The 16876-nt window shown below is 49.2% G+C and overlaps 1 protein-coding gene across 12 annotated transcripts in view; it reads right to left on the bottom strand.

The window, feature by feature from the left end:
• Positions 1-16206, bottom strand: part of PIGG (phosphatidylinositol glycan anchor biosynthesis class G) — a 132119-nt gene extending 115913 nt beyond the window's left edge. For 2 of the 12 annotated variants that reach the window (XM_050944351.1, XM_050944352.1), the window contains exons 1-2: positions 15863-16070; positions 10806-11011 (exon numbers count right to left, since the gene is read on the bottom strand). In XM_050944351.1, coding sequence (XP_050800308.1) covers positions 10806-11011; positions 15863-16022 — 366 coding nt within the window. In that variant the 5' untranslated portion in view covers positions 16023-16070. Of the gene's footprint in view, positions 1-10805; positions 11012-11520; positions 11671-15862; positions 16071-16131 lie in introns of those variants that run through there. The other 10 variants (XM_050944343.1, XM_050944350.1, XM_050944344.1 and 7 more) reach the window with 7 other exon arrangements.
• Positions 16207-16876: the final 670 nt, after the last annotated feature.

Raw genomic sequence — 16876 nt, 5'->3', positions numbered from 1 at the left:
TATTTCAGATCTTACCCAAATATATGCTGACACCCAATTCTTATTAACTGAACTAAAATGTCTATATACATACACACGAGTACAGTTCTTGAGATTAGATCCATAGTGGAGATGGTGAGCTTTGTAGTTGCAAAAAGTTATTTCAGAAATAGTCCATAGGTTATAGCCCAATGTTTATATTCAGGGTGATTCCAGATTAGGACTGGAGATCTCAATCTTGGGTTTAAGTTTCCCCTGTATGAAGCCTCAAGCAGATCTGAGATAAAAAGGATTGGGGCCCAAGGCACAGCTTGGAGTCCATAGGCAAATAATAGGCACTCATGGGGACTTTGAAGAGGACCCATTTCCTAAGCATCACCAATAATTATCTATACAGATTCACATAAAGCAATTGCTCATTTTCCATCAGTCTCAGGTGATTTGCTATACATTTCAAAGAGAGACGAACATAGTGATATCCTAGATTTACAGTTCATTTAAATAATATTCCCTTTTGATCTCTGAATCAATAGCTATAGTGACGGACAGAAACTATCTGTTTACATGGCTAACATTTAACAAAATATAAGTACACTGTGATGTTGCACCCCATAATGCTTTATGGAAATATGCTTATGAATGCAAACATGACAACTGGAATATGTTTTATGCTACATATGCAATGTAACATCTCTGCAACGGTTATGATCTACTGAATATACTCATGCTATTCGTATGCATGTATCATTGTTGTATTAGAAGTTATGAATATTGGCTGTGTACTTGTTTGATTTTAAGTAGCCTTAGTAAGGCATTTGGTCAGCTTCTTTAGAAAGGAATTTGCAAGTTAAGGGCCCAGTCAAGAAATACTTAATGAACAATGGATCTTGGAAGACTCCAATCCACATAAGAAGTATTCCTGGAGACATTCAAGATAGCATGTGAGCAATGGCTGCTGCCCGTAAAAACTGAGTCATGCATGGACATGTGACTTGCCCATGTGACTCCAAAAGTCCATATTGGAGCTGGATTTTGCATAGAAGAGAGGAGGGGGTCTCCACCCACAAGAGAAAGTCTATTTAATCCCCTGGGAGACCCCTCCATTTTGTCTTCAGCTGGCTCAAGAGATATCCTTTAGGGGTGGAGAGGCTACCTGAAAGAAACTGGAACAAAGGACAGTAACCAGAGGGGTGAGAGTGACTGCTAGGCCCAGACTAGAAGGAGGCTAAACTGTAAAAGAAGCTTACTGGAACATCTGAGAATGAGATTTTGTCTGTAATCACTTTCTTACTGTATTAGGTTTAGACTTGCGTGTTTTATATTATTTTGCTTGGTAATTCACTTTGTTCTGTCTGTTATTACTTGGAACCACTTAAATCCTACTTTTTGTATTTAATAAAATCACTTTTTAAGTATTAATTAACCCAGAGTATGCATTAATATGTGAGGGGAGGGGTAAACAGCTGTGCACGTCTCTCTATCAGTATTATAGAGGGCAAACAATTTATGAGTTTACCCTGTATAAGTTTTTTTATAGAGGGTAAAATGGATTTATTTGAGGTTCGGACACCACTGGGAGTTGGGCATTGAGTGTCAGAGACAGGAACACTTCTTAAGCTGTTTTCAGTTAAGCCTGCAGCTGTTGGGGGACGTGGTTCAGACCTGGGTCCGGGTTTGTAGCCTGGCTAGTGTGTCTGACTCAAACCAGGCAGTGCACTGAAGTCCCAAGCTGGCAGGGAATGCAGGCTCAGAGGTAGTCTCAACACATCAGGTGGCAGTCCCCAAGGGGGTTTCTGTGACCCAACCCGTCACATATACTCAGACAATTAGTATCACCTCCAATTCTCTAACAATATAGGGCTGCATTTCAAAATTCTAGCATGGAGTGGCCCTAATTACCATTCACACACTTTTCTAACATCTCTAATGGTTGACTCTGGGTCAATTAGCCTGCAAACTGCTTAACCCTTTCAGGCTATGCATCACAGCAACAAAACCCCACACAGACTGCAAAGCTTTTATGGTAAGCACTGCTCAGAGCCTGCACCCCCGAGCCTCTCCCCTCGTCCCAACCCCCTACCCCAGCCCTAATCCTCCTCCCGCCCTCCAAAGCCCTCAATCCCAGCCCAGAGCACCCTCCTGCACGCCCAAACCCCTCATCCCCAGTCCCACCCCAAAGCCCGCACCCCCAACCAGAGCTCTCACCCCCCCCCACACCCCATTCCGAATTTTGTGAGTATTCATGGCCCACCATACAATTTCTATTCCCAAATCTAGCCCTCGGGCCAAAAAGTTTGCCCACTCCTCCCTTACATGATATACTTTGTACAAAAGTTTTGTTGCAATTGTCTAACCGTGGCAATTATCAATGATACACACGGTCATATTTCAATCCTACAGCATCACAATCCATAACAAAGATTAATGGAAATAGGGCAGCAGGAATCTGTGGAATTCCTGCAGAACTGTTAAAAAGCCCTAGGCCAGCTGTTCTTTTGTGGCTCCAGGTGCCATCCAATGTTATTTGGGGACCAGCGTCAGTCCTGTCCAACAGGCAAAAAGGCATTATTTTACTGCTGTGGAAAGATTGTTTTAACTATTGTGGCATTAACTCTTCTATCAGTCGCTGGGAGTTTTTACTTTGGGCTTGTTGACCCAAGCTGCCGATATATTAAGGAGCAAGAGAAGACCACAACAAGCTGGCTTTATTCTTGGCTGTTCCATGACGGAACAGATTTCACAGCACTACAGCTTGTTGAGAAAACAAGAGAATTCAAGCACTTCATTCACATTGTATTTGTGAATATCAAAGCAGAGTTTGACTCTGACAAGGAATCACTCTGGCTGACCTTGAAACTCGCAGGACTCTCCGACAAGTATTGTAGAACATTCCATCTCTTAAATGACAACTTCTCAGGCTGCGTTCTTGTAAATTGGAAAAAAATCGCCTTTCTGCAAATTAGATCAGCAGCTCAACAAAGGATGTGTCGCTGCCGCAGAACTCTTCAATGCCATCATAGACTATGAGCTTAACCACACACTAAGTGTCATTCAGACATACGCATTGTTAGGAAACTGGAGAGCCCCGAAACAGGCCACACCATAAGACACTCCTTTTTCCCTGCAGAGAGGACCTTTACCCTTTCTTGTTTTTAATGTTATCTTTTTAGTATGTGTTTCAGGTTTTCCAGCAGTAGGGGAAGCCATGATTAGGGCATGCCTGTCTTAGGGCACATGTGTTGCCTACAGTACTTAAAGTGGGTTAAAAGCTTTTTTGTGGGATGTGGTGAAGTGGTGACAAACTCTAGACAGAGAAACAGATTAGGCCACCCAGCAGGAAGTGAGATTTTACTTACTCACTATAATTGTAGCCTATGATCATGTATTTAGGTCTTACTGTCGTTTTCAACAAATTGTTAAAGCCACCTGGTCTCTCTCAAACTTGAATGAATTGCTCTGGGGAAGGGCAGTTCATAACAGCCTAAAATACAAAGACCCTCACTGACACTGATTTTGCCAACAGCACAGCACTAGTCGTTGAATCAATGGACAAGCTGATTGCAGTATCTAAACCCTTGGAAAGTTCATTTGCAAAAATCAGCCTGAAAATTAATTGGGGCAAAACCAAAATTATTCTAGTTGGCAACTTTGAACAGGCTGTGGGCTCCAGCATTTAGTGGATGACAACCCAATAGAGATTGTCAGCACTTTCACCTATCTGGGCTCTGTTTTGGATACCATGGGCAGCAAAAGAACTTGAAGCTTATATTGCAAAGGTGTTGTCAGCAATGGGGTGCTTCATCAAAAACGACTTGCAAACCAAACATCTTGATTAGCGGAGACAAGATGGGGATGAAGATATACAACGCTTCGGTGGCCTGAATCCTGACCTATGGGACTGAAACATGGCCCCTCACTGTTTAGATTGAAGAGACATTTGGACGCCACTCAAATGAAGCATCTCTGAGGACTGAAAACATAAAATGGTTCAAATTCAAGTCAAATGAAGAGAGCCATCTTCTAACTAATTAGGTCCCGCTCTCTCAAATGGTCGCTCAATGCTCTCTAAGGTAGTATGGTCATTTTCTCTGAATGCCTACCAATCTTCCCTGTGAAAATCATCTTTGACTTGACTCCAATGAAAGCCAGATGGAAAAGACACACAGACATCCCCAGAAGATCTAAAATATGATGGTTGGACAGCATCAGACACCTGTCCCTAGCAGGCATTCTACCTTGTAATACACCAGGTTTGGTTCAGGACAGAAAATAATGGAGGCCTGTAACGCATTCTGTGGCGTCTATGCTGCATAGACAGCACAAGAAATAACTACCTAGCTATGCAACTAGAAGGGATGTAAGCTTTTTCATTTTTTAAACAGACATTTGATTCTAGAGAATAATAAAGACCCTAATTCCACAACTGCCATGGAATTTTGAGGACAAGAATTTCAACAACCCAGCTGGGAATGAAACTTGAGAAGTTAGTTCCCTCCTCATGTAATATTTATTGTGTTTAATTTTAACTTTTGTTCTTTGAAACAAAGCTTCTATACAGCATACATTCCAATCATGCAAGCAAAGTATTGGAGAGACATTTTAAAGTCATATTATTTAAAAAAATAATAATAATCTTGGTTTCAAAAGCCAGTTATGGTTGCTAAGTGACTATAGAGTAGTTTCTTACCAGATTATTTACAGAATCTAAGCACTAAAAGCAAAAAAAAAGAATAGTTAAGTACATAAAGCTTACACGATTCAAACACACATTTTTATCTAATACAAAGAAATGCTTGAACTCTGACAAAGATTTCAACATCTTGATTTCAGCATCTTTAACAGATACTGTTTGGACAATATATTTAAACAACTGATTACATTTTTCATGAAAGTACTCACAATTGCTGTTTGAGACTAATGTACTGGGAGTTTAGTAGCAGTGATTACGACAGTGAACCTGGGCACCTACCAACTAGTAGATGGCACATCATACTATAACTACATCAGGCCTGACATACATTGCCCTAACACACGGTTGTCGTAATCTGTATTTAAAAGGTGTCATGTGAAGGATTATATGCAACCTGGTAACATACTGGTTCCAAAAATCACTATGTGGTGTAGGTACAAAGGCTATAGAGTTTGAGACTTGCGCTGGAAATAAGTTCCTAATATATGTTTGGCAGGAAGCACATAAGCCCAGCCTGCCCTAGACCAAGGAATGTGCATTTATCTAATTAGTGTAATCACAGGCAGAGGACAATGTATTCACATTTAAAGGTAAACAAAGCCATCAAGCTAAACAAGCAGGGGAGAAGACCGCTTAACAATCACGCCATGGGATGGAATCTGCACCCCAGGAAATCTTCATGGCTCTTTAAACAGAGACAATTAACTAATATAAGTGGGAACAGAGAGGTTTTAGTTCTCCATCATTGAAGGGACTCAGGGTTCAGTGCCCTATGAGCCTATGAAAGCTGGATCCTCTTGGCCTGGAAGGAAAGAACAGCAAGAAACTGACCCAGACTTTAAAGTGAGAAGGGTCCATCATGATCACCTAGTCTGACATCTTGCACATCACAGGCCCCAGAACCTCACCCACTCACTCCTGTAATAGACCCTTAACCTCCTGCTGAGTTACTGAAGTCCTAAAATCTTGGTTTAAAGACTTCAAGTTACAGAGAATCCACCATTTATTCTAGTTCAAATCAGCAAGTGACCCATGTCCCAAGTTGCAGAGGAAAGCAAAAAAATCCAGAGTTTCTGCCAATCTGACCTGGGGGAGAATCTGACGATACTGAGCATCTGGGCCAGACACCTGGGAAAGAATTTTCAGATGCAAGTCAGAGCCCTCCCCATACAGTGTCCTATCTCCAAGGATTGGAGATATTTTCTAACAGTCATCATGGATGGACCATAGGTCGTTGTAGGCACTTGATCATACTCATCCCTTCCATAAACTTATCAAGCTCAGTCTTGAAACAAGTTAGATTTTTTTGCCACTACCACCCTTGGAAGACTGTTCCAGAACTTCATTCCTCTGCTGGCTAGAAACCTTCATCTAATTTAAAGCCTAAACTTGTTGATGGCCAGTTAATAGCTATTTGTACCAGTGCCAACATTGGCCCTTAACTTAAATAATTGCTCTCCTTCCCTGGTATTTATCCCTCTTTATTTAATTGACACCAACCATGTCTCCCCCTCAGCCTTCATTTTGTTAGGCTAAACAAGCCAAGCTCCTTAAGTCTCCTGCAATAATGTAGGTTCTCCATTCCTCTGATCATCCTAGTAGCCCCTCTCTGCACCTGTTCCAGTTTGAATACATCTTTCTTAAACATGGAAGACCAGAACTGCACCCATAATTCCACATGAGGTCTCACCAGCGCCTTGTATATTAGTAATAACACTTCCTTATGTCTACTGGAAATACCTCACCTGATGCATTCGAGGATTACATAAGCCTTTTTCACAGCCGCATCACATTGGCAGCTCAGAGTTATCCTGCGATCGACCAATATACCCAGGTCTTTCTCCTCTGTTGCTTCCAACTGATATCTCCCCAGTTTATAGCAAAAGTTCTCGTTGGTCCCTAAATGCATAACTTAGCACTATTACATTTCATCTCACTTCTCAAGATCATACAAGAGGACTTTCTGACCTCCAGGAGGGAGAATTCCATGCTGAACCATCCCTTCAAATCCTTGTAAGCTTTTTGCTTTTTCTTAGTAACTTGTCTGACATGCTTGTTCATCCACTTTGGTCTGCAACCCTTCCCTACAATTTTTTCCCCCTAGCTTGGGATGTAGGCTCCAGATAGTTTCTGCAGCTTTGACTTAAAGTAATTCAAAGCCTGCTCCACATTCAGATCTTCGAGTTCTTCAGTTCAGTCCACTTCCTTAAGTAATTCCCTTAATTTTTTTAAATTGTCCTTTTGAAATCAAGGACCCCAGTTACTGACCTGTTTTGTTTATCCTTCTATTTAGCTGAAACTAAACTAATTCATGATCACTCCAATCAAGGTTGTCCTCTACAACCAGTTCTTCTGTGAGGTCCTTGCTACTTACCAAAACAAAATTACCTCTTCTTGATTTGGTGACTATTTGGTGAAGAATCTGACAGCTATCACATCCAGGAACATCTGGGCCCTACCATTATAAGTAGCACTTGTCCTCCCATCTATAGCTGAGAAATTAACATCTTTCATAATCACACAATTCCGAGAAGTATTTATTTCATTAAAAATATTAAAAAGGTCTCTATCCATATCAAATCCTGGGAGTCTGAAGCAGACCAAATAATATAGGTCAGAAATCGGTTTAAACAAAGATAGTAACTTGCTGAAGTTATGTTTTAGTCACCAGAAAACTTGTTTTATTTTGTTTTAATTGTAATTACACTTGTTTCTTTTATTCTTACTTATCACTTAAATGTCTGTTCTTTGTTAATAAACTTATTCTGGTTTTATTATAAAAAAATCTCAGTGTCATATATTAAAGTGAATTTTGAGTCTTCAACTGAACTAGTAAGCTGTTGTGTGCTCTCTCTCTTTGGAGGCAGTGAACTTAACTTCTAATAGTGGCCAGTGAGAGGGACTGGACGCTGCAGAGAGATGTTTCTGGGGAACTTGTGAATTGGAGTTTGTTGATTGTTACCTGCAAGGAAAGATTTGGACTGGCAAGGTAGATGAAATGGCATGTCAAAGCAGCAGCAAAAGGTCTCTCCTGCTGAGGCTGATTGGAGGTAATGCAGTGGCTTACGGTTCTGAGTACACCAAGCAGGAGGACATCACAGAGACATTGTAACTTACATTTAAACAGAAACCACAACTGTGGTTTTGGGGGGGAGGGATAGCTCAATGGTTTGAGCATTGGCCTGCTAAATCCAGGGTTGTAAATTCAATCTTTCAGGGGGCCATTTAAGGATCTGGGGCAAAAATCTGTCTGGGGATTGGTCCTGCTTTCAGCAGGGGGTTGGACTAGATGACCTCCTGAGGTCCCTGACATTCTATGATTCTAACTCTCTAGCACACAATCTTCTGTCTCCAAGATTATCAGGGTCTTCACTCAGACTACCTGACGAGTCACACTGGATCTGATCTTCAAAGTCAGAGTGAACATTGGGGACCCAGCACTCTGCTCTCCTGGTCCAACAAACCCTCCCAGCCAGGTAAAGATCAGAGGTTTCTCTATCCCCACCATATGATGGAATCAATTATCTTAGATATTTTTAGATCATCATAGGAAACTATATCACCCCACTGTAAGACAAGCTGGCAACAAGCTGGTAGAGCAATACAATCACCATGCCTCAAAATCTCTCAGTGTCTTAACCCCAAATCAGCTCCAATGATCACCACGGTGTGGCTCACCACCAGATTAAATCAGTTGAAGTACACAAGTAAACAAGTACAATCCAATCAGAATGCACCCAGAATGAACACGGACTTTTTGCCAGACTATGCTGCCGCAGTAAAGAACATTATTTCTAGTCCATCAAAACCATAAAATCATGGATGGCAAAACAATTTTGTCTAGTGAACTAACCAACCGCTGGACCCAAGCGCTGACAACTGCGGAGAGCTCTCAAACCTATTCTACAGAAAAGGTCAACTAAATTTGAAAGAAACTCACCAAGGCTGACCTTCCTAAACTAGACCATTTAGTATTAATCTCTCTGCTACTTCTCATGGAGTTTGGGCCTGTCACATACAATGAAACCCCAGAATCTGAAAAATATTCAAGTCATCACTCCTGATGAACAGAGCTAGTGTCTCCCATCACTCCCTCTCTGGTGAAAGCCAGCAAGGAAAAACTGTGACCTATGCTGGGAAAAATAACGAATACCTCTTCCAGAGGAGTAAACCTCTCCAACTATTGCTCACATTCAGCCTCCCTTTCCTGGCTAGAAACACTGAAGCTCCAGAAAAAACAGAACATCTTCAGGCATCCTAAATGCTGAAGAATCTGGCTTTAGACCAGGACAAAGTGCAGACAATCCTAGCACTAGCAATGATCATCTCCTCTTTGCAATGTGTACTGGTCATTTATCAATGCTCATACTAACTCCCTCTACAGCCTCAGTCAACAGAAAGGTGCTACGCATTCATTTATTGAGTATACTGGAAGTCAGCTATTCAGTGTGTTAAAATGACTTCAGTTATTCTTTCCAACAGGACCCAGACAGCAGTGGTAAGCTACTGTTCCCATCTCCAGAAGTAGATACCTGAGGAGCAAGCGAGAGATCTAACCTGCTTCTCCCCAGCTTTAATATCTATAAGTAACGATTTCAAGAAAAGGTAAGGTACCACAGACTCTGCTGCTAACAGCATGCCAAAAACAAACTATATCTCAGTTTCCAAAGACAACCCATGCCATCACAAGAATGTGATCATACCTAGATCAGCATCTGAATGAACAGATGTCAAGGCAGCTACACTCTTCATAGTAATCAACCAACCTGCACCCTTGGGCCTAAAATTCTGGTTGTACAGCTCCAAAGCTATAGGCCCTTCCTAGAGCTACAGAAAAAGCTCTACTAATGATCAGTTAGAGAGACACCCCTTTCTTGGTATCTTAGAAAGAGTATGAGAGTAATATACTCAAGCAGTGCCCTATCCTTCATCCACTGAAATCAATGACAGAAGATCTTGCATTAAAATCAGCGGGAGCAGGACTGACCCCAACACTCAACAATAAATTTCAACTTTACTTTAGGAGCTATTTTCTTTAAATGCAACTGTTGCATCTTTTCAAAGATACTTAATAACATATGAAGAGTTTGAAGTGGTAATAAAAAGCAAGTTTTATACTAAGGAAACAAGAGGCAATGAAAACCAGTAGACCAAGAATGTGACAACCTGCGTTCTATTCCTTGTTTGGCCATTAGCCTGTGAGCTGACCGACAATAAGTAATTTCACCTCTGTGCCTCAGTTTCCCTCTGTAAAATGAGGAGAGTGGCACCTTACTTCATAAAAAATGGAGATCTATGGCTGAGATGCACTGAGAGTTAAGTATTAGACAAACATTCACAATTTAATTGTAGTGACCTGATACTCAGTTGGATCAATTTTCTTTAAAAACTCTGCAAAAACATTCTCGAATAAATCTGGATTTTAGGTCAAATCAGTTTTCCCACCCAAAGTTACAAGGAGGGACTAGAATAGGCTTTTAAAATGGAAGCTGTTGGCAAACAACTAGAGAGGCTACTGCCTCTCCATAACGACAGTAAAAATTGCCTAAGTAAAGCTACTTGTAATACCACCTTAGCAGCTCTTACATTGTCAATTGTGGAGCTAAAATGTAAAGATTCATTAGTTTAAGAAGTGGTAACCATTGTCATTTATCCTCCCATCAAGTCTCTTCAGCTTCGAAACTGCCCTCTGCCTTTCTTTGTGGCTTCCCCTCTCCAACTTGCAAGGAAACTTGTGGGAGCTAAATTAGAACCTACTGGTGGCCATTCTTCTCTGTCACCATTACACCAAAAAATTGTTCAGACAGCGATACTGCAGCAAGAGTGCTCTTAAGCTTATTAAAGGAGTGAGCTTGAGAATGTAAGGATATTGCAAAATTTTGAAAATACAAAGGAGAATCCTCTGGAGCAGCAATCCTCCTCTTCAGCCAATAAAGGCTGCAATTACAGTCATTCAAGTATCGCTGTAAGCAATGGGAAGACAACTTCCTTTCCATTCTCATCTCCTGTAACACTAGGGCAAGGAGAACAAGGTGTCATGCTAGCTTGCACCCCGACTGGGTAGGACACAATGATACTTGGGAGCAACGACTAACAAATTACAACACATTAAGATAACCAAAATGGGACTGCTTACCTTAATTCGAGGCATGGTGACAGTGGGTGGCTTCACTTCAGCAATGAAACTGTGGCATGTTCCTTTTTCAACAAGTTGTGTAGTGTAGGGCATGAACTGTTTACCCTTCGATCCAAACACAAAATCATCTCTCAAAGCATCTATCAACACAATGACTGCTTTTTTGAAAAGAGGTGATGGAATCTTGGTCCAATTAGAAGTCACTCCTAAAATAAATGTAAACATAAAATGTGCAGAGCATCAATGCAAGTTAAGGGTCCACAACAAAAATGATCAGCACTTCACATAAGACTTCTGCAACAGTTGTAATTGCCAGTGACAGCAATTTAAAAGTTAAAAAGTCAGCCCACCTTTTCAAGATTTGAAATTCCAGTCTATTATCAGTATTTGGCTGTGCATGTTCTGGTTTTCATTGTAAACAAGACAGGACTGTACTGTTTTTAGTTTGCCTGCAGCTGGAATTTATGGCTATCCACAACCACCTTCAGAACAGGAGTACTTGTGGCACCTTAGAGACTAACAAATTTATTTGAGCTTATGCTCATGCTCAAATAAATTTGTTAGTCTCTCAGGTGCCACAAGTACGCCTGTTCTTTTTGCAGATACAGATACGGCTGCTACTCTGAAACCTGTCATATCCACCTTGGCATCATGAAATCAAAAGATTCAGTTCACGCGGTCTTTAGTCTGACTTAGGTCCAAATAATGCACTGACCTGGAGTGGTGCCCATCACTGAGGGGAAGTGCTAGATGCAGTAAGTTGAAATTGGGTAAAACGGCTTGTGAGCCCTCTAGTGACTGCCACTGCATATTATGTTTTAGAAGCCAGCTCGTAGTTTTTATACAGTTGTATGTTGTGTATATTTAGAAAATATGGTTATCTGGAATCCTATAGTGCCTGTGCTTTTATATATTGTATGTAAAGAACGAAACAGATATGGACTCAACTGAAACAAGTACTAATCATACAGTCTTACACTTCACAGACAGGGGCAATGTAACAAGAGCAGTCAAGATTCAGAGACGCAAAAAGCTGTGGCAACAGCCCCACTTCCTCCTCCTTGTGGGGAGCTAGTGGTCCAGTCCCATTCCAGAGAGGAGGTGGGCCAGTCCTATCCCCTGGGGAAGAGGGGGGTTGGTGGGCTAAGGTGTGTGTGTGAGGAGGGGGTGTCTCACTGATGGCTGGCCCAGAGCAGACATTAGAATCCAGCTTGCTCCATGCTCAGCTCTGGCCCAGGCTACCACTGCTGCTTCCTGTCCAGCTAACAGGGAGACAAAGGACCAGTCAAATTAAACTTTATTTTCGTTCTTCTGCCAATGCCTCAGCTCCTGCTGGGTTTATTCTCTCTCATGAATCATAAAACCAAATAAAACAAAAAGACCCCAAACTCTTGGGCTCCTGGAGCTTGTTTTCCAGCTTCCAGCTCAAAGCAAACTTTTAAAGCCAAATTCTAACCACTTGTAAAAGGAAATAATAATGGACTTGCTCTCAAGCTGTTAATTAGAACAACATGAATGAGGCTGTTATAATAAAAGGTACGGGGACTATGGCAAACACAGGTAGCCTGTGATAGAAAGGAATTAATGTCTCAAATGAACATGGGTGAGTGTGATCCATGTACAAAAATCATGCAAGGAGCAAGGGCAGACTCTCCACGTGCACGTGCTAATGATTCCCCAAGGATTTTCAATAATGAGATCTGACAAGGTTTGTTAAGAAGGAAAAGTGAGCAAGGGCGCAGAAAGGCAAGGGATGGTGACACAGTTACCTATGCAGGTTACCTGGGCCGAGCAGGGGATTGGAAACAGGAAAGGGGCTGGATACCTGGGTCAAGCAGGGGTAAGGGAAGTGGAAGAGGAGCTGACTACCTAGGCAAGGCCAGGAGGAAAAGAAGGGTTGAGGGGAACCGGTCACCTGGACCGGACCAGACCAGGGAAAGGAGGAAGGTGGATAGGCTGCTTACCTAGACAGGGCAGTGGAAGGAGTGAACAGGGAGGACGGTGGCAGGGGCGATGATTATACCTAGGTGGGGTGATTACCTGGGATGGACAGCAGAAGGAAGGACCAAGGGTTGCCCAGGCCAAGAGGGAGGTGGGAGAGGGGCAGAAAGTCCTGGTTACTTAGGCAAGCCGGGGGAAGGGGCAGGCAGGATACCTGACCCATGCAGCGGGGGGAGAGGATGGTGGGGGCTGGTTACCTGGGCTAGGCAGGGGAAGGAGGCGGTTACCCGGGCCAGGCAAGAAGAGGCTGGCAGGGCCTGGTAAGGAAATAGAGGACCGTGAGGGATGGTTACCCGGACCAGGTCGGAGAAGGCGAGGGCGGAGGGGGCTGGTTACTTGGGTCGGGCAAGAGGAGACTGGGTTGGGACTGGTTACCTGGACCAGGCGGGGGAAGGCGGGAGATGGGGGCTGGTTACCCAGACTGGACCAAGGATGGGAGCTGGTTACCTGGGCCGGGCGGATTACCCAGGCGGGGAAGGAGAAGTCGGCAGGGGCTGGTTACCTGGGCCTGGTGGGGAAAGAGAGGACAGTGGGGGCTGGTTACTCTGGCCAGGGAAGGCGAGGACGGCAGAGGCTGATTACCTGGGCCGGGCGGGGGAAGGAGGATGATTACCTGGGCCGGGCGGGGGAAGGCGAGGACGGCGGAGGCTGGTTACCTGAGCCGGGCGGGGGAAGGCGAGGACGGTGGGGGCTAATTACCCGGGCCGGGCCAAGGATGGGGGCTGGTTACCTGGGCCAGGCGGATTACCCAGGTGGGGAAGGAGAGAACAGTGGGGCCTGGTTACCTGGGCTAGGCGGGGGAAGGAGGCGGTTACCTGGCCGGGCAAGAAGAGGCTAGCAAAGGGATGGTTACCCGGGCCTGGTGGGGAAATAGAGGATGGTGGGGGCTGGTTAGCCGGGCCGGGGGCTGGTTAGCCGGGCCGGGGGCTGGTTAGCCGGGCCGGGGCCGGGGCGGGGGCTGGGGGCTGGTTAGCCGGGCCGGGGCCGGGTACCCGGGCCGGGGCGGGGGCTGGGGGCTGGGGGCCGGGTACCCGGGCCGGGGCGGGGGCTGGGGGCTGGGGGCCGGGTACCCGGGCCGGGGCGGGGGCTGGGGGCTGGGGGCCGGGTACCCGGGCCGGGGCGGGGGGCTGGGGGCTGGGGGCCGGGTACCCGGGCCGGGGCGGGGGGCTGGGGGCTGGGGGCCGGGTACCCGGGCCGGGGCGGGGGGCTGGGGGCCGGGGGCCGGGTACCCGGGCCGGGGGCTGGGGGCTGGGGGCCGGGGGCCGGTTACCCGGGGCGGGGGCTGGGGGCCGGGGGCCGGTTACCCGGGGCGGGGGCTGGGGGCTGGGGGCCGGTTACCCGGGGCGGGGGCTGGGGGCTGGGGGCCGGTTACCCGGGGCGGGGGCTGGGGGCTGGGGGCCGGTTACCCGGGGCGGGGGCTGGGGGCTGGGGGCCGGTTACCCGGGGCGGGGGCTGGGGGCTGGGGGCCGGTTACCCGGGGCGGGGGCTGGGGGCTGGGGGCCGGTTACCCGGGGCGGGGGCTGGGGGCCGGTTACCCGGGCCGGGGCCGGGGCTGGGGGCCGGTTACCCGGGCCGGGGCCGGGGCTGGGGGCCGGTTACCCGGGCCGGGGCCGGGGCTGGGGGCCGGTTACCCGGGCCGGGGCCGGGGCTGGGGGCCGGTTACCCGGGCCGGGGCCGGGGCGGGGGCTGGTTACCCGGGCCGGGGCCGGGAAGGAGAGGGCGGGTGATGGGGGCCGGTTACCCGGAGCGGGCCAGGGAAGGGGGCTGGTTACCCGGGCCGGGGAAGGAGAGGGCGGCGGGGGCTGGTTACCCGGGCCAGGCCGGGCCAGGGAAGAAGAGGGGGGCTAGGAATGGGGGCTGGTTACCCGGGCTGGGCCGGGGAAGGAGAGGGTGGCGGGGCTGGTTACCCGGGCTGGGCCGGGGAAGGAGAGAGGGGCTAGGAATGGGGGCTGGTTACCCGGGCTGGGCCGGGGAAGGAGAGGGGGGCTGGGGCTGGGGGCTGGTTACCCGGGCTGGGCCGGGTAAGGAGAGGGGGGCTGGGGCTGGTTACCCGGGCTGGGCCGGGGAAGGAGAGGGGGGCTGGGGGCTGGTTACCCGGGCCGGGGAAGGAGAGGGGGGCTGGGGGCTGGTTACCCGGGCCGGGGAACGAGAGAGGGGCTAGGAATGGGAGCTGGTTACCCGGGCCGGGGAAGGAGAGAGGGGCTAGGAATGGGAGCTGGTTACCCGGACCGGGGAAGGAGAGAGGGGCTAGGAATGGGAGCTGGTTACCCGGACCGGGGAAGGAGAGAGGGGCTAGGAATGGGAGCTGGTTACCCGGGCCGGGCCGGGGAAGGAGAGGGGGGCTGGGGACTGGTTACCCGGGCCGGGCCGGGGAAGGAGAGGGGGGCTGGGGACTGGTTACCCGGGCCGGGCCGGGGAAGGAGAGGGGGGCTGGGGACTGGTTACCCGGGCCGGGCCGGGGAAGGAGAGGGGGGCTGGGGACTGGTTACCCGGGCCGGGCCGGGGAAGGAGAGGGGGGGCTGGGGACTGGTTACCCGGGCCGGGCCGGGGAAGGAGAGGGGGGCTGGGGACTGGTTACCCGGGCCGGGCCGGGGAAGGAGAGGGGGGCTGGGGACTGGTTACCCGGGCCGGGCCGGGGAAGGAGAGGGGGGCTGGGGACTGGTTACCCGGGCCGGGCCGGGGAAGGAGAGGGGGGCTGGGGACTGGTTACCCGGGCCGGGCCGGGGAAGGAGAGGGGGGCTGGGGACTGGTTACCCGGGCCGGGCCGGGGAAGGAGAGGGGGGCTGGGGACTGGTTACCCGGGCCGGGGAAGGAGAGGGCGGCGGGGCTGGTTACCTGGGCCGGGCCGGGCCGGGGAAGGAGAGGGGGGCGGGGGCTGGGGATGGTTACCCGGGCCGGGCCGGGGAACGAGAGGGCGGCGGGGCAGGTTACCCGGGCCGGGCCGGGGAAGGAGAGGGGGGCTGGGGGCTGGTTACCCGGGCCGGGCCGGGGAAGGAGAGGGGGGCTGGGGGCTGGTTACCCGGGCCGGGGAACGAGAGGGCGGCGGGGCTGGTTACCTGGGCCGGGCGGGGGCGGCTCAGCGGGCGGGGCCCCGCGGGCCTCTCTCCGGGGCAGGGATCTCACGGGCACCGGGAAGAAGCCCCGGAGGAACAGCCCCACCCCGAGCGCCTGCACCAGGAGGCAGCCGGCGGCGAAGACCCCCGAGCGCAGCCGCATCCTCGGCGCTAGGGCGGCCCGCGGGCAGCAGCGCTCCCAGCCCGTCCGGCTCAGGTGCAGGGGGCGGGGCGGCCCAGCCAGCGCGGCGATTGGCTCGTGCCTAACCAACCGGCAGCCTTCGCCTGCAAAACAAACCGAACCTCAGCGCTACACCGGCCCGAGCCCGGAAGGGCCACTCAGAAAACTACAGCTCCCAGCAGCCCCCTCCACAGCCCCCTGCTCTATGGAGCGGCGCAGGGATCAATCCGCGTTGCCCTCTCCCAATCTTGCCCAGGCGTCTTGTAGGGACTGGGAGCTGTCACTGGTGCTGCCTCTTGGTCCTTGCAGCCCCACAGCAGCAGCTGACATTTGCCTCACGCCGGGGCAGTGAGCGGCTGCATGGCCAAAGGCACTGGCCCTGGGTGTGAATATCTAGGCTAAGGCTGGCCCAGCCTGGGACTAGGGCCAGTCACCCAGTCAGCTGCATGCACGTGCCTTCAAGGGCCTGGCACATCAGTAGGTCCTGCCCCTTGCCCAGCATGTGTTAGTGAACAGTGGCAAGCGAGGGAGAGGATTGTGCTGGGCATGCTGCAGCAAGGGGCAAGGGAGGGTGGACAAAAGGAGCAAGGGCAGAGAAATCTGGGCAAAGCTGGGTCTGGTCAAGTGAGCTCAGCTGCTCTCCAGACTGAAAGGCACCAAGCAGCACCCAGTTCCCTGGACGCTACCTGGCCTAGGGGAGCTGGGTTGGGAAAGAAGAGGCTAGGAGAAATAGCCAGCAGTCAGCCCACCACACTTTTGCTCAATGCGAATTGAATTAGTTTTGTGTATTGTTCCTATGCACACAATGCTGCCATGCATTGCTCTGGCAGTCCTCC

The sequence above is a fragment of the Gopherus flavomarginatus genome, chromosome 3 (assembly GCF_025201925.1).
Source record: "Gopherus flavomarginatus isolate rGopFla2 chromosome 3, rGopFla2.mat.asm, whole genome shotgun sequence".
Taxonomy (NCBI): Eukaryota; Metazoa; Chordata; order Testudines; family Testudinidae; genus Gopherus; species Gopherus flavomarginatus.
Note: the sequence above shows the minus strand (reverse complement) of the source record. Positions and strands in the feature narration are given on the sequence as shown.